This window comes from Branchiostoma floridae, chromosome 9, assembly GCF_000003815.2.
Source record: "Branchiostoma floridae strain S238N-H82 chromosome 9, Bfl_VNyyK, whole genome shotgun sequence".
Lineage (NCBI taxonomy): Eukaryota > Metazoa > Chordata > Leptocardii > Amphioxiformes > Branchiostomatidae > Branchiostoma > Branchiostoma floridae.
In genome coordinates, this window is record NC_049987.1 from 6,717,105 (window position 1) to 6,734,773 (window position 17,669).

At 43.1% G+C, this 17,669-nt stretch overlaps 3 protein-coding genes across 4 annotated transcripts in view; 2 read left to right on the top strand and 1 right to left on the bottom strand.

Annotated features, from left to right (window-relative positions):
* The window catches only part of LOC118422886 (RWD domain-containing protein 1-like), a 12,589-nt gene extending 5,969 nt beyond the window's left edge, over window positions 1–6,620 (bottom strand). For both annotated transcript variants that reach the window (XM_035830731.1, XM_035830730.1), the window contains exons 1-2: window positions 6,413–6,620; window positions 6,083–6,145 (exon numbers count right to left, since the gene is read on the bottom strand). In XM_035830731.1, the coding sequence (XP_035686624.1) occupies window positions 6,083–6,145; window positions 6,413–6,485 (136 nt within the window). In that variant the 5' untranslated portion in view covers window positions 6,486–6,620. The remainder of the gene's footprint in view (window positions 1–6,082; window positions 6,146–6,412) is intronic.
* Window positions 7–5,850, top strand: LOC118422872. The gene is made up of 2 exons (XM_035830703.1): window positions 7–2,863; window positions 3,140–5,850. The coding sequence occupies exons 1-2, from the start codon at window positions 2,767–2,769 to the stop codon at window positions 4,825–4,827; spliced, it is 1,785 nt and encodes a 594-aa protein (XP_035686596.1). The 5' UTR covers window positions 7–2,766; the 3' UTR covers window positions 4,828–5,850.
* A 203-nt stretch (window positions 6,621–6,823) lies between the features above and the next one.
* Window positions 6,824–14,891, top strand: LOC118422889 (trafficking protein particle complex subunit 3-like). Its single transcript, XM_035830736.1, has 5 exons — window positions 6,824–6,965; window positions 7,602–7,699; window positions 9,749–9,848; window positions 10,323–10,505; window positions 13,086–14,891. The coding sequence occupies exons 1-5, from the start codon at window positions 6,924–6,926 to the stop codon at window positions 13,203–13,205; spliced, it is 543 nt and encodes a 180-aa protein (XP_035686629.1). The 5' UTR covers window positions 6,824–6,923; the 3' UTR covers window positions 13,206–14,891.
* The last annotated feature ends 2,778 nt before the right edge of the window (window positions 14,892–17,669 follow it).

Sequence of the window (17,669 nt, forward strand, 5' to 3'; positions counted from 1 at the left end):
TAGCATGGTGAAACCCCCCACTAGCTCAAGTAATGGATTATCCCAGTGTACACGCATGCGTGTGGGGCAGTTCTGTAAAGTGGATATATCTGGTTTGACATTAAAGTCTGGTCTCCCACAGTTTTGGCCCTGACGTCGTCTGTAGTGCCCGCTTAGCGCCCGGCCCTCGGGGTCGGGCGGGTAACAATTTGGAGGTTCCACCGAGATCAAAAGTTCCAGGAAAAACGGAGCGGATGGCGCGGTAACAGCCCGTGAAGTTGGAGAGAAGCGGCAAGAGAGAAAGGTCGTCTGACGGAAGTTCCCGCCGAAACGGTCACGTGACGCGACGGAACGTGGGACGAGAGGTCAGAGGTTAGTTCTCCGGTTTCACAACAAAGATGGCGGCGCCCATAAGACGACGGAAGTAAGGGGGAGGGCTACCGTACCTACAAGAAGAAATTGGAAGTAACCTGTGCCAACTCAGTATAGCATCGTTGTGAGAAGACATACAGAGAGGGGAAAGTAGCAGACTTTCACTCGTCAGTGTGGCCTGTAGGCTGTACCAGCTTCAGCGGGAAAACCAGGAAAACGGCACATGTGGTTGGTGTCAAGTTACCGATCAGCTCGGCAGAAGAGTTGCGTCACTCACCAGCATTGCCAGAGGTCAACCCACTGAGGTAACCCTAGTAAACAAGATCCACCACTCAAGTGATGGAGGAGACCAGGAAGGCACTGGGGAGATCAAGAACGTCAATCAAATTGTGTCCCCACAATGGAAAGAAGATGACAAGCACAGGCTGGCAAGCACACGAGACTGTGGCAAAAACAGAGGAAGAACTGATGCGGTCGGGACCGTTAAGTAGCCGACATCAGGCATGAGCAAGCAGGACTTTCGCATGTTTAACATTTTGTTAAGTTATAGATTGAATTCATAGGGTACGTTTAGTATGTAGATTAACAATTAGCATTCATACAGAGTTGTCTAGTTATTGTCTATGCTGAAGAAGTCTGGTACCAGAGCTATGATCCAAGCAATGGGCATGGAGGCCCAGAAAGGTTAGCACTTTGGACTCTGAATCCAGCGCTACAATAAAATATGGTTGAGGAATTCAGGTAGACATTAGAATTCAGGGATGCTTAGTTTGAGGGTTAAGGACAGTCCAAGAAAACAAAAGTTGAGGATGGCCGGATCTAAATCCAAGAACACAAAGTTTGAGGGTGTAGTGGAACCAACCCAAGACAACAGAGTTGAGGATGGCCGGTAAGAAATCCAAGAATACAAAGTTTGAGGGTGTAGTGGAACTAACCCAAGACAACAGAGTTGAGGATGGCCGGTAAGAAATCCAAGAATACAAAGTTTGAGGGTGTAGTGGGACCAACCCAAGACAACAGAGTTGAGGATGTCCGGTAAGAAGTCCAAGATACCGAGTTTGAGGATGTCACGGAACCAAACCCAAGACTGCCATGTTTGAAGTCACTTCCAGAAAATGGATGTCATCTAGAGAAGTTTGAATGAAGTTCACTGAAAACTTACGGGGATACAGGTGTCAGACGGACATAAGCTGCAACTCAGCTCCATAGTTATACAATTGTGCAAGAACTGTTAGGTTGACATGCTTTGTACAAGTAGAGTTATCCTTATGATCGACATTAGATATTGGCAAAGGCAACTGTTAATAAGTGACATACATATTGTAGTTCTGTTTTTACTGTTATTGGCAATGTCGGGACGACATTTTAGTGAGAGGGGGAGTGTGTAGCGGAAGCAGGACGACTCGGACCATTTCCAACTCGGCCCACTGGAAATCTGGTCAACTCGGCCCATCTGCCGGGACAAGTCGGACCATCCCATGGACAAGTCGGACCACCCCCTTAGTCAACTCGGACCATCGCCCTTGGTCAACTCGGACCATTATTGGAGACAGAAATTAGACACAAACGCACAATAATAATTTTCGATATACAATGTACATCGAGCTTTAATCATCGGTTGTGTTCAATTTAATCCAACTGTGTTCATTTTTTTCCACGGGTAATGAGTAGAACTGGTGCTACTCCTAACTCAACAACGTCAAAAAAGACGGCGTGAGCCGGTCGGCAAAAATATCTTACTAAGTAAAAATATCTACCCCTTGTCACTTACACAAATGAAATAGCAGCGAATGGCACCGAGAACAAAAGAAACATATGGTTGACCAAACTGTCTTCTTATTCACAAGTTCTGAGCTTGGAGCTAGTATCGTTGATGCATGATTTGGTTAAAGAAATCCCAAACAAAAACAAAGGAAAACATGGCGTCTCCGCCAGGGGCAAGCTATCCCACGGATCACTGCGGTAAGTTAGCAAACGGCGGGAACTTTGAATATATGTTTATTTGACACTTTGTAAATGTGTCTCTGTCCTACAATGTCTAACTGTGACTTTGAGGTTTTTGACGTCCCAAACCGCCGGCGCTTATGCAATCAACACGATTTTGAATAGACTTTTAGAGACCGCCGCGTTTTGTCAGACAACTTTTAGCTGTTGACTTTGACGTCCCAAACCGCCGGCGCTTAGGCAATCGACGTGATTTTGAATAGACTTTTAGAGACCGCGGCTTTTTGTCAGACAACTTCTAGCTGTTGACTTTGAAGTTTTTGACGTCCCAAACCGCCGGCGCTTAGGCAATCAACGTGATTTTGAATAGAGACCGCGGCTTTTTGTTAGACAACATGTTGGGCTATAAAACAGATATGTTATGGCAAACCAGTCTAGTTGTCATCCAGTTTACACCCGAGAGCGGCAGTCATGGTTACTTGTGTAGTATGCAGGAAAGCGGTTCGTCGGAGACAGGAGGCACTACAATGTGATTGCGAGAAGTGGCAGCATCGTGCTTGTCAGACAGGTAAGAGAAAATTTTGCTTTATTTCAATTTAGGCAGTTAAGTTATGGGTTATTCTAGTTAATTGATTGATTATAACTAATACAGATAACAGATAATTAAAGTCTGTGTTCTATATCATATATCATATATGAATATCCAGTATAGTTGCTACCCTTGATAGTATGGCAAGCTCTTCTCTGCATTTGTACTAGCTAAAACATCGCTTACCTAGTTTGATTTCCGGACCTTATCTTATAGATGCAATATTAATAATCCATTGTTTTCTGTTTCTCCTAGGTATCTCCAGAGAGAGCTACCGACGCATGAATCGAGGGGAGGCCAATGAAGAGCTGGCGGCTTGGAGGTGCAACGACTGTTCTCAGCTTCAGCCCGAAGATGACGACATGTACAGTCAGTCTGAGTCCGAAGATGAAGAGGACGTAAACGGTCTGTCAGACTTCAGTCACGGAACTGTGTCTGATGTCGAAGACGTTCAGGAGCTACCACAGCGGCATCCTGACGACGTGACATTCGACGAAGACCCGTACGTCAACGACAACCCGGCTACTACCTTCACCTTGATCCCCGCATCCACGCAAAGGGGCAAGGGCAAGCTGATTAGCAGTGATGGGTATACCTACACGTTCAAGAGGGATACCCAGACCAGCGTGCACTGGCGATGCGCCGTGAGAAACAAAACCACCGACTGTCCTGCAACCGTGATACAGAAAGGAGATGTGTTCGAACCGGGCCTGCCGGATCACATACATCCAGCCAATCAGGACGCAGAACTCCGTGCTAGAATCACTGTAGACATCAGAACGAAGGCCCCACAACAGATCTTCGAACCGGCATCGAACCTCGTGGACGAGGTGATTGTAGCCAACGCAGACAACCCAGGTCTACCGAGCCATGCAGCCCTCATCCGACAAGTCAATCGGGCCAAGTCCAAGCTTCGACCGGACGAACCTCAAGATTTGGACTTCGAACTCGACATCGGGCACATCCCAGAGGACTTCCTGGTTGAGGACATCGAGGTGACGTCACCGAGAACGGGAGCTAAGAACAGGCACATCCTCCTCGCTACCCCGTACCAGATTGAGCGCCTCGCAGAAGCCAAACGTTGGTATGTGGACTCTACGTTTAAGGTTGTACGTGCTCCTTTCTATCAGTTATTCTCAGTGCACGCGTTCATCAGGCGCGGAGAAGACGTCAAACAAGTACCCCTCGCCTTCGCCTTCATGTCCGGCAAGCGCAGGAAGGACTACGAAGCCGTACTCCAGGAACTGCGAAACGCACTGCCGGATGAGATCGAACTAGAGGAGTGCGTGATGGACTTTGAGGTAGCAGCATGGCAGGCGTTTGCACTTGTGTTTCCTGATGTACGGTTCAAGGGGTGTGTGTTTCACTGGTGTCAGGCGGTATGGAAGAAAGTGCAGGAGCATGGGCTGCAGACGGCGTACCGGAGAAACCAGCGCGTCCATGCCTGGGTTAGACAACTCATGGCACTCCCCTTCTTGCCAGCCGCCAGCATTCCCGCAGCACTGGAAGAACTGACGAGGAAATCAGCAGGAGAGCTGACCAGCCTGGCTGAATACGTGAGGCAGACCTGGCTCAACAGTACCATCTTCACTCCACGTCGCTGGAGCGTCTACATGCAGTCTGTGCGAACGAACAACGATCTAGAAGGGTGGCATAGAAGGCTCAACATGAAGGCAAGGAAGGCCAAGCTACCCTTCTATCTGCTGGTGGACCTGCTGCACAGGGAGAGCCTCATCGTGAAAGCCCAGGTCCGCATGGTGTGCGAGGGGCGCCTCCGCAGTCATCAGAGGCAGAAATACAAGAATCTCCAGGGCAAGATCTTCACAGCATGGGAGCGGTTCGACGACGACTTCTACACGGCAAGGGAGCTGCTCGAGGTGTGTGCCCGAATCTATGGCCCGACCATCCGCCACATCCGCCTGACCTCCGACGACCGTCAGTAAGTCACACTTGTTAGCACAATCAGCATGAGACAACACTATTTAACACTGTAGAAAACACTATTCAACGCATTCAAAGTTCCCGCCCAAGTTTCGTGAAAGGAAAAAATATATTCAAAATTCCCGCCGTTTCCTAACTTCGTTAGTTCCCGCCGTTTCGCAGTGGTTCATGGGATAGCTTGCCCCCATCGAAGACGCCATGTTTTCCTTTGTTTATGTTTGTGATTCCTGGCTCAACTTGTACGTGTATATACTTTAGATAGTTTGCCCAATCGCTTCATGTGTTCATTACTATAATTTTGGTAGCCTTTGCCGTTAACTAATCTCGCTTTGTAGAGTAGTATTTGCCGTCAACTAAGCTTGTAAGCTCGAAATACTTTGTAGATATTTTTGCCGACCGCATGCGACGATGTATACGAAGACAGCGAAATAATATGTGAATGTAAAAATGGCTCAACTTGTACGTGTATATACTTAGTTTGCCCAATAGTGTGTTCATCAGTATGATTTTGGTACTCTTTGCCGTTTAAACTAAGATCGCTTTGTAGAGTAGTATTTGCCGTTAACTAAGCTCGAAATACTTAGTAGATATTTTTGCCGACCGGCTCACGCCGTCTTTTTTGACGTTGTTGAGTTAGGAGTAGCACCAGTTCTACTCGTTACCTGTGGAAAAAAAACACAGTTGGATTAAATTGAACACAACCGATGATTAAAGCTCGATGTATATCGAAAATTATTATTGTGCGTGTGTGTGTTTGTGTCTAATTTCTGTCTCCAATAATGGTCCGAGTTGACCAAGGGCGATGGTCCGAGTTGACCAAGGGCGATGGTCCGAGTTGTCCCGGCAGATGGGCCGAGTTGACTGGGCCGAGTTGGTAATGGTCCGAGTCGTCCGACATTCGTGTGTAGCATGGTGAAACCCCCCACTAGCTCAAGTAATGGATTATCCCAGTGTACACGCATGCGTGTGGGGCAGTTCTGTAAAGTGGATATATCTGGTTTGACATTAAAGTCTGGTCTCCCACAGTTTTGGCCCTGATGTCGTCTGTGGTGCCCGCTTAGCGCCCGGCCCTCGGGGTCGGGCGGGTAACATATGCATCTGTGCTCTTTATATAACGGAACGTTCATGGTTAAATTATAATTTTAGTTCATTTAGCAATATCTATTAGTATATCATTGATAAATTGATAGATAAACAGATAACAAGTTACACAGACTGATAAATAAACTTCTATAGTACAATAACTTCAATCCTCACCTTCATAGCTGTCTGCCTCAGCCAACACGGATAGCCTGAAACAGGGTGGCTCCGTCTCTAGAACTGGGGAAATGGAACATCACACTTGACAATGACCACCATTTCTTTACTGGGGAAAGTAAAAAAACTTGACAACGTATCAAAACTTGAACGTGGAATGGAGGTAAACTTTTACATATTACATGTACTTACTAAATTACAAGAATGAAAATGAAAGATTAAATCACTTCAACCGGCATGCAACCCCAAAATATGGAAGCCACACATGTCATAAGTTTTCAATTTTATGGGGAGGGGGGCACAACGTTCTGCAAGAAAAAATCAACTTACTTTCAAAAATGTCTGGATAAATAGATTCTAGCGCTTCTATCTCATTCCTCTGGTCTTCCTCGTAGTCTGTCATTTATAAAATCGCTCTTGTTCACTTTCCAGCACCAATTCTGCTCAAAATAGGGGAGAATTTAAAAGTTCCGAGCTGGGCTGATCATGGCAGGGTCAGGAGGGGTCAACTCAGATGTGGCGAGGGTGTATCATTTGTTAGCCGCCGATTCGTAGAAATAACTTGGGCAATATTGTTAAAAAACCTTACTAAATCTCAAAAATAATTTCTTTTGTAATGTAATTTTGTGGCAATATTAAATAATATCTAGCTATTATTGGATTGTTTTGCCAATAGTCTATCATAAATGTGGGTAAACATACGTGTACTTAATGGCGAATGCACGTAGGCAAATGTAAGTCAACTCTTACAGAGACATTTGTGGGAGTGGGAAGGAAAGCAGGATACAGATAGTCAAACCAAAGCACACATTCAGACAGCACAGCCGTGAAAGACGCGAGGATGTCTCGTCAAGCAGGACGGGGAACGGAAGCCAAGAAAGTGGTGAGTACGGTAGATCACTGCGTAGCTGTTTTGATGTATAAAGTGGACTGCAGATCGCAGATTTGGTGGAGTTTTGTTTCCGCCCCCCTCCCACCTTTACCATAATTTTTCCAAGCACATGAGACCATTTACCGACAACTGAAGCGGTTAGAGAGACAACAACAACAACAACCTGGAAGAAATTATGACCCGTTTGAACCCTTTAGCATTAACGTTACTACATGTACCACTCAATTGTGAATTTCTGGTTATATATCGTAATATTCAATGCACGATCACTTTTTTTGTCAAGATCATTTTATTGGTTTTGAAAGAAAAATTATGTCAGGGGATATGTATGAGGTCCTAAGTTTATCATGATTTGTAACAATATAAGCCCTCTCAGTCTCACAGAGATCAGACCGCATGTGCGGCAACAGCAATTCTAGGTAATATGTCAAAGGTTAAGGCCCTGAAAAAGAACACAGTCTTTGTCTCAAACATTGTTTTGATTTGCATAATAATGTCCAGCCGGGTTTTGTTTTCTTTTTCGGGCCTTTACCTTTGACATATTACCTAGAATTCCTGTCGCCGCATATTCGTTCTGACCTCTGTGTGAGAGGGCTTATTTCATTGTGACAATTTTTTCTCCTCCAGAGTGCAGAGTTGTTTACCCTTACCTATGGGGCCTTGGTGGCACAGCTCATTAAGGACTACGAGAGCGATGAAGAAGTCAACAAACAGCTCGACAAGATGTGAGTTTCTCACTGTATTAGGGACATCCCAATTATATGATCTACATGATGATCGTGGGCACTTAAGAAAGAAAGAAAGAAAGAAAGAAGGAACTGTTTCTATAAAAGCTATGTCTATGAAAACCTCACATCGACAGCATAGTCTGGCCCAGCGTTCCCGCCAGGCATACGTCTTTACGTCTTTGGACCTTTACAATTTATACTTCAAATTCTTCAATTTCCGGTCATCCTAGTAGTCTGGGCATGGGGCGGATGGGGTACGTTTTACAACTAGCGGACCCATGTACGACACACCCAGCCACACGCCAGTCTGAGCCGTCCGTTGCGCAATGTAATTTTTTGTAGTCCGTGAAATACGTCTGACAGTCAGCATTCTTTAACACTCGAAAAAATCTTATGCAGATATTATATTCTGATATTAACATGATACTTACTTGTGGGTAATACTAGTATTGAACAAACAAACTGCGCGAGTGCTGCACATCTCAACAAAAGTTCTCACGCTGTGGGCAGTTGATTGGCAGTCGGTATCTTTGACAACAGGCCGCTAGCACCAAGCAGTCTAGATTGGCCACCAGGTCCAAATCGAATCATCTTAATAACCAATCAGCGTTTGATAAATGTAATGTTACACTCTGTCATTGGTCACCGGAAAAAAAACAAAAGTTACCGAGTATTAGCGCACGTGACGTTGGTAGCCGCCCGTGTCGTCTGGCAACTTGAGTTTCTTCCTTAGCTGCTAACAATTTACTATTAAAGTTTCCCCATTTATCCAAGCTAAAAAAAACGGTCCTCGGTAAATAAGTGAAAAATCCAAAACTATACACTTTATTTCTTATTTACAAAATTTCTTTTGTTTCAAAAAGACAAAATTTGCGGCAGAAAAGGGCCGCAATATTGTTGTTAAGCGTCGATCGAGTTGGCTGTGCACTCCGTGGCACATGGCGCGGCACTCCCCCCTCCCCAGACGGACCGTCGATCGCAGCGCCCAGCACGTTGGGACGTCTTTCTGGCTACTGCTTCAAGGCTACACCGGCACTGATCACTGCCAAAGAGGCAGCAGATCGTCCTCCTCAAGTAATGTATAACGTTCTTGATCTATTTAAAAAGAAATCCAGCCAAAGATTTCACGCCGAAAATGGGGTTACCTGAGGTCGCAGGAAACAAACGCACGCTCGTGGAAAATGACGGCAAGGCCTTGTAAAACCCCACCGATTCGAAAAATTTGACTAAAATCATCGGGCAAAATAGAAAAAAAACACAAAGTGTGATGGCGCCATTATTTTATCGTCTCGGAAAAATTTTTGATGTGGGAGGGCGCAACATCGATCGCACGAGGTAACGTTAGACATTTCTTTATTCAATGACGGAAAAAAATTGGCAGAATTTTTCCACGGGTTGACGAACACGCTAGAGCCCTGTTTCGAAGCATCAAAAATCCAAAACTTTTAATATAGATATGTCTGGACAAATAATACTCGGGCCAGATCACGGAAGGCTGATTCCCTGTGCTTATAGTTTTTTTTAATATAACGTATTTTGATGAAGAGGGTGGTCGTCGATAACTGAACATGGGAGCAAAAGAGGCAACCGACATCCAATCTCAAGTGCATGATTATCCTCTCAAACTGCAGGAAATTGTGTTCTAGAGGGTTTGAAAATCCAAATTTTCCCGGGGGAGCATGCCCCCGGACCCCCTAGAATGCGCCCCTCCCAAATATTTGGACGCATACTTTCAAGAACCTGGCGGGAACGCTGGTCTGGCCTCTTATGTTTCTTTCTTCTGAATATCAGCCGCTTTGCTATTGCGAATGAACAACATCCAAATGTGTTGTAACAACTATAAGTATAAGCTTGTATACTTAAGTACCTCCTCCCTCATGACCTCAATGAAAAGTGGCTTCTTCAGGGAGATCTGGGCTTCTCACAAACAAGTTTAACAGTTCAAACAGAAATGCATTGAATACATATTTAGCATGTTTGAATATTTGATCATTATGTTCCTGTACTTCCTGTTCTGATAGTTTGATGTTCACATTTCTCATTCAGGGGTTACAACATTGGAGTGAGGCTGATAGAAGACTTCCTGGCCCGCTCCTCTGTTGGTAGATGTCATGACTTCAGGGAAACAGCTGACGTGATTGCAAAGGTACAAAACAAACAAACAAATAAACAAACATTTGTCTTCTTAACAAGCATGTGTACTCTAGAGCTTCTCAGTACACAAACCATCACAAAATTTTGAAAACAAAGTTTTTTTTTCTTTTCAATACTTAAATTTCATTAAGTAGAAAGTATAAAACTTCACCTATACCAACTGTGGAAAGGATCTTGACATTTCCCTTCTGTGACACTCTGTTACAAGGCACCAGTTGAAGAAATTGTGCAAAAATATTAGATACATTGTAATAGCCCTTGGCTGTAGTATCTACATTGACCACTAGGGGGCGTTTTTGCAACAGCAAACTTTTCATCAGAGGGAATATCAAAGTGAGCTTGACTGCATGAATGTGAGCATCCATTTTCAACTTATTTTTTCTGCAAGTTGGGTTCTTGCTGATAGTAGATAACATACCGCAGACAGAGTTTATTTTTTGTGTGCTTGTTTGTTTGTTTACTTCAGGTTGGGTTTAAGATGTTCCTGGGCATCACCCCGACCGTTGCCAACTGGAGTCCTGCAGGAGACGAGTTCTCACTGATCGTGGATAACAACCCACTGACGGAGTTTGTGGAGCTGCCGGACGGACATCAGAACCTGAACTACTCCAACCTACTGAGTGGGGTCCTCAGGGGATCTCTAGAGATGGTAAGGCAGGGTCATGGAGATTGATTGATTGATTGACTGGTTGGTTGATTGATTGATTGTTTGATTGATTGGTTATGAGACTGTGAGATTGTGAAATTAGGAAATGCTTTAGAAGTTTAGAGTTTTAGTTTGATCATTTCTTTACAGGTACATGTATTTCTTGGCACCATGTTTGTAGTTTTTACAGGCTTATTCGGCATAATAGCTATATTTCATGAGCTTCAAAATTTTATCCAGTCAAATTTTATATGTCCCTGTAGTGCAAGCAGTAAGGAAATCCTCAACCGTTGTTATGTGAGCAGTATGAAGTATCATGCTTTGAACTGAAGTCGACAAAGAAAAAAAGCTCTCGGAGCAAAGGGACCCTAGATATTGCCCATCATCGCCAGCTGCCTGAGAAAGGCTTTCCTGACAAACCAAAACCATTCACTCCAGTTTGATGGAGCTTTCTACTGACATTTTCCATTATTCTGTTCAAAGCAATGTTCCACAGCAAAGGGAATTATAATGCACCATTACACAACTTCAGCTTTTGACAGCAACTTTGTTCACAAGTTCTTTCAAAGCCTTCTCTGTTGAACTGAAGTCCTGATTCCAGTAGACAGGGTCCATTATCTGTCCATGGTTCTACATCAGAGGGGATTATACTGTACAGTTCTGAATGCTTGATGTTTTTAGATTTAGACAGACTGATTCGGAACAAAACTGCCTTTGATAGTTCATCCTCTTGAACTGAAAAGTGAACTGGACCGCACCAGTGTGACAATGACTCCATGAGACAGGTTCCATTATGTGTTCTACAGAAAAGGGAATTACAATGCTCTACTACAATTGATTGATGGACGTTTTCAGCTGTTGACAGTGGCATTGGATGAAAATACTGTAAATGTGGACGTTTTATGTTAACGGTTTTCGCGATGGACAATTCATCGTGAACTTAAAACCACTGCAAACATTTTTCCATGGCAGTAAGAGACTACAGTGCATGGTGCATGGTGCTACCGTTAACTTAAAATCACCGCGAAAAGTCCACCGCAAAATTAAATCCCTGCGAACGTAAATGCATTTACAGTACTTCTGTTAGACCTTTCTTTAAATTAGATGCCTTAAACAATTCTTTACAGATTCACAAAATAACTTGATATGACTAGATTTATTCTGTAATTGCAAGAGTCTATTTTCCCACTGTATCCTAGTGTTGTCAACTTGTCAACAACATGACATTATTCCCTGTGGTCCATTTCACAAACCAGAGCTCAGTTTTACGACTGACCTTGTAACACTGGCCTTTCACATCCGACCTTTACATTACATCAGGGAATGACACAAAAATAAAACCTGAAATAAAACCTCTGACCTCTGACCCTCCTATCTGCACTAACAAATGATTTCAGCCCACCTATAAAAGAGATGGCACCCCATAGACATAAATGCACTATGGCATATTCTTCATTTTTTTATTACACATTATAAGCAGTGGTCATACAAGCTAATGAGCCAATTTAGAAATACACAAAGCTGTAAACAGTGTCACCATCTGTAGTGTCCAATCATGGAGGTTTTATAAGATGAATCCTTGATCCAATAGACATAGATTAGACTAATCTTCACTTCTAACAGCCCTTCCACTGTTAATGTGTCTAGGCAGTAGTCTTATTCAGCCCTTGACACGGAGAGATTTTGTAGCACTGGCTACCATTAGCCATGCAAGTCAGTCTGTTGAAGGCTCCCTCGCGCAGTACACAGGAAAAACACAGGGAGGAAGAAAAGCATGACCTGAATAATAATTTTCACATAAAAACCCACAGGCTTTTCTAACAAGCGCATTTGATTGCAGGGTAGAGTTGTAATGGTTCCGACAAGATGCTGTCATGCCACACAAAATGATAGACCATATGTGAACCAGTTTTCTTGTTTAAATGTCAAAAAGACCCATAATCTACAGGATAATTTCACATGTGCACCAACAGAACAAACCTTTATTTTCTAACAAAGTCATTATTACATAAGTCATGGAGTCTAGATAGTCTAAAATCAATCTACACTGTGCCCACATAAACAAATAAATGCGCTGTAATCAATATTACCTGGCCTTTTGCCCAAGGAACAGTGTGATGATAAATGATGATTTCAGGGCTCACAACATAAAAATCATTAGATCCATGAAGATCAAAACATACGCAGCCATAAAAGGGAGTCATGTCTCTGTAGAGGAACCTTGTATCACTTGAATCATTACGACCCTGTGTAGATTGTGCTTTGAGGAACATCAGGCCAAGAATAATGTTCAGGGGGCTCTAGTAGGATTGTGTAAAAGGTTATGAGACAGAAATTGACTAGGATGTTGTTACCAGACCATTTAGCCATAAAGGGAATCCATAACCCATGGCGGCGACATTAACAAACATCATTTCACAGATAGCCACAAATCTTTCTTATTTTGACAACTTTTGTTCCTTGAAGGTTTAAAGATGAATTCCTTCCATGACACAAAACATGATGCTCCAAGCTGAGAATACGTAAGCAAAAAAGCAGATCTAAGGCAACTCAATGTCCATTTTTCTCCCACTTTTCATCCAGGTGCAAATGGAAGTAGATGTGACATTCCTCCAAGACGCCTTGAAGGGAGACAACACCACAGAAATCCGTCTTAAGTTCATCCGGAGATTAGAAGACGCCCTGCCTGCAGGAGAGGAGTAGGACAGAGCAGGGGAACATTTTCTGGACCATCGCTGTGTTATCTGTAAAGTGAATGTCACATGTAGGGTAGCATAAGGAATGATGGGACATTTTGTTCTTTAATTTGTGATTTAATTTATGTGTCCAGAGACAGCAGACAATCTTATGATATTTCAATCAAATAATACATCACCGTCCTTTTAGGTGGGGTGCTCTGGCGAAGTCAACTTTTTTTTAAGGACATTTGGTGGTTATGTTACTTGTGAGACATACCATAAAGCCATGGTTATGACTGGAGTAGATTTCCTGATCCTGACCTGTTGTGTTGTAAGAAACATATATCCATGCAATACATTGAAGCTTTGATAAAGAGAGATCTACGTAGGTAATTGAGATGAATGATTTCATCATCATCTTTTTGGGATGGCACTTTGTGATTACCATGTGAGACACTGCTTTAATTGTGAAGATGTAATCCCATACATGGCCGAGTCTAATATTCCCCTATCTTTGTTCATGACTAAATCCAAATTAGATCTCTGAAGCCTAACAGCCTCTTTGATCCACTCTATGACCTTGGCTGTCATTTCAAGGTTGTATTGTAATATGATACATAATAGTTGGTATTGTATAATGGGCATATTTTGTTTGAAATGATGTGATGACACATTTATGATTAAGTTTATTTGGAGCCATGCTAAACTGAAAAGTACAAAATGATGTATAAATGCTATTATATTTGATGAAACTGCTGAATATTAGTTATACATGTATGTAATGCGACATTGTTGCATGACATGGATATTTAATCTTGAGATGTACATACTAGTACTACACATTTATCAGTTCTGTTGTCTGAAGAGTTGTTCTTTCCTTCCTCATTTGTCTGTGATGTAGTACACACACACAGTCTATCATGTTCCCTTATGCATGTTGTACCTATGTGGTAGACCCTGTCGTGCTTTGGACATCAACATTGTATAGAAATTGTTGTCATCATCACTCAACATCTGCACAACATCAATATCATGCATATGGTTGCCACATGTCAGTTACAGTATGTACTGAGGTAATCCATTGTTTCCTATTAACTGTGTAATGTAAATTGTGTACAATGTTCATGACGGTTTCATTTTTACATTTTTTTTGTCGATCAGTTACTGTGAAATCATGACCCTGCGAGTGTTTTGTTTTTCTACTGCACTACAGAATTGTTTGACCTACAAAGTTCAACCATTATGAAAAACTGTTTTCCCCTCAAAATTTACTGAGGAATAAACTTTGGAATGCTGTAGAATGCTGAATGCTATAGAATATATTCTGATCTACAGTACTGATTTGGATATTCATCATTCAGAATGCCATGGAAACACTCTCTGGTCAGACATTGCAGCGTCAGCCAGCTAGACAACATTTCTAAATTGATAAATGTGACAGTGAGTCAACAGCATTGTGTGGTCAGAGGTATAAATCATTAGAGCCTGTCACTTAACATGATTGTGATGCTTTAGATGTCAGTTGTACATGTATGCAGAAGAGCTCAGTATGGGGACTGAAGTGAATTATAACCAACCATTGCCCAAAGGACATCTGGCAATTATAGAATGTGGAAGATTGTCAAAAACATTGTTCTGTCTCAGTATGTTGTATGATGTGCAACCTTTTAAGAGATCAGTTTTGTTACTCACGAATATATGTATGACGATATATTGAGTCTGGGTTGTGTCTCAACAATGCAAAACATCTGTCTTTTTAGCATGACCAACGCTCACCTAAATGACATTTATGAATTACTGAATGTCACACGATGTCAACCAAATGTTGTGCGGCGGTATTTAATGTCATATTCAGTCACAATTTAGATGAGGACGAGCTGGAAATGTTATCTGTGACAAGTGAAGCGTGCCACAGGTATCCCACATGACATTTCTGAATCGGAAAATGTCACTGGAAGGCAACCGCGTTGCACAGTTGTATGTAATATTGTGTAAGCTCGCCACGTAATGTAGAATAATGCTTTAAACTGCAGGTTTATTTGAGCTTGGATTTGATATAGAGATGTCCTTTGTTTGTGCAAGGAGGTTATGTAGACAGACACATAACCTCCTTGGTTTGTGTGAACAAAATGCTGTGATGATGAGTAATCTCCAAGCAGATCCTAGGGTAGCATAAGATAGTATCAAAAGCTGCCAGAGGAATGAAGCCAGCCTAGGAGTGTGTTTGGCTACTGGGAAAATTTACACCTCTTGGCTGACTACACTCCTTGGCCAGTCTACTTCTACTTCTTAATTATGCCATATGATAGTAGGATCTGCTTTGACATTAATGATGAGCTCTAACAGATGACTGAAGTGTACCTCTAAAGGACACATGTCAACTGCCAGTATGTTAGAAATGTGCCAGTATGTTAACAACATTGTGCGCTGGCAGGTAATGTATTTCCCCCGCACATCACGCAGCGTTAGCCCGTGTGCACGCGCCATTTGGCAGAATCCCACCCGTACATAATGCCAACCCGTAATCACTATTGGCATCGCATTAAACAGGCAGGAATTTGCATCGTAAGCAAACCGTATTCCCAGTGGCCCGTTACTTACCCACAACGCCCCCAGGACAGAGACATGGCTGGGAGTATGGAATAGCAAACCTGGCAGATAAAAAATTATGTGGCAAAATTCCATAGAGGAGTTGAGCTTAAAGATTGTTCATATAATTATAAGCGGTCTCAGGTATGATAATACTTGGAATTTACCGTTAAATGATGTTAAGGTATTCTTGTTAAGTATGGAACAGATTGTAACCTATGGAAACTGTCATATCTAGGGACAGATTCATGTTTCAGTTCAAATGTAGTCAGAATCTGTCAGATCTAATTTTCCTCGAGCTCAGACCAACGGCTCTGTGCTTTCATCTTGGCCTCTTGCAGTGTATTTACTAGTACTTTGAAATGTCAAATAACCAAGGAAATGTATTAATGTGGCCTAAAATTGCTGTAATGTTGCAGTTGGTTTTTATGGAGGCTGCCTCAAAACTGCGAGGGCAAGCCGGATAGGTCAGATGGCTTGACGGCCATTCCGTACATGACTTATGGGATGCATGAAATACTGATATACCATACAAAGGTCAGTGTCAGGTGCCATTGACATTGGCTCTAAGGGCTGGTGTAATCACAATAATGTTACCAGTGTTAATTCCTCAAAGTCATCGTATTGATCTATGGCTTGTATTCGTTTTCCTGAGAATCTTATCACAGTAACTCAGGCTGATGTGGCCCTCTGGGCTCCTGTCCATCTGCCCCGTGTGTCCCAGCCTATCTAAGCCTGGATCTCAACCTGTTCACCTGTGATTAAAGCAGGTGTGACCTTGTTGTCATGGTAACAGGATCTGTTCTATGATTACAGCTCTCCTTTACCTGGCAGGTAGCCCAACGGGTGTGACCTTGTTGTCATGGTAACAGGATTTGTTCTGTGATTACAGCTCTCCTTTACCTGGCAGGAAGCCCCACAGGTATGACCTTGTTGTCATGGTAACAGGGTTTGTTCTCCAGTAGCTCACCTTTACCTGTCAGTTATCTCGGCATTTGTGCCCTTGTTGTCATGGTAACGGTCCGTTCTGTAGCTCACCTTTACCTGTCAGTTATCTCGGCATTTGTGCCCTTGTTGTAATGGCAACGTTCTGTTCTGTAGCTCACCTTTACCTGTCAGGTTTCTCGGCAGGTGTGCCCTTGTTGTAATGGCAACGTTCTGTTCTGTAGCTCACCTTTACCTGTCAGGTATCTCTGCAGGTGTACCATGGTTGCCATGGCAATGTTTTGCTCTGTAGCTCACCTTTACCTGTCAGGTATCTCGGCAGGTGTGCCCTTGTTCTAATGGCAACGTTCTGCTCTGTAGCTCACCTTTACCTGTCAGGTATCTCGGCAGGTGTGCCCTTGTTGCTCTCCCGCCCGTGCTGACCATATCTGCCGCCAGGAGTCGACGGGAAGTTGCTCCTCTATAATTGACTTCCGAACACACCGAAGGTCGGTTTTGACGTCAGCTTCTGACTCCCAGTTCCCCAAAGATCATCATCTCAGGGCTCTCTGGGATGAGTCTATTTTTCTTGATGACATTTTACAGAATGTTTTTGTGTTCTCATGTCTTCCAGGGAGGCTTAGTAGATAGAAGGACAAGATTGACTATTCCTCAGAAATTGCGGCACAGATAATTGGCTGCACCGTGAAGGTCGGAAATGACGTAAGACGCTGTTAATAAGAGGTTCCTTAAGATGATGATAAAGATGCTGAGGGCCTTCAGGAAGGAACTTGTTTGATTTGATAGAGACTTTGAGGAAAGGTGACATTGGCTTAGTGCTGCTTGTCACAAGATGAGATCCACACCTTGGTGAACCTCCGGGATGGATTTGTAAGCCTTGATGTAGAATATCTCGGAAGATAGGCGCTCCTAGTCTTGGGTTTACGTTACATAAGCTTTGATGAAGGGACCACAG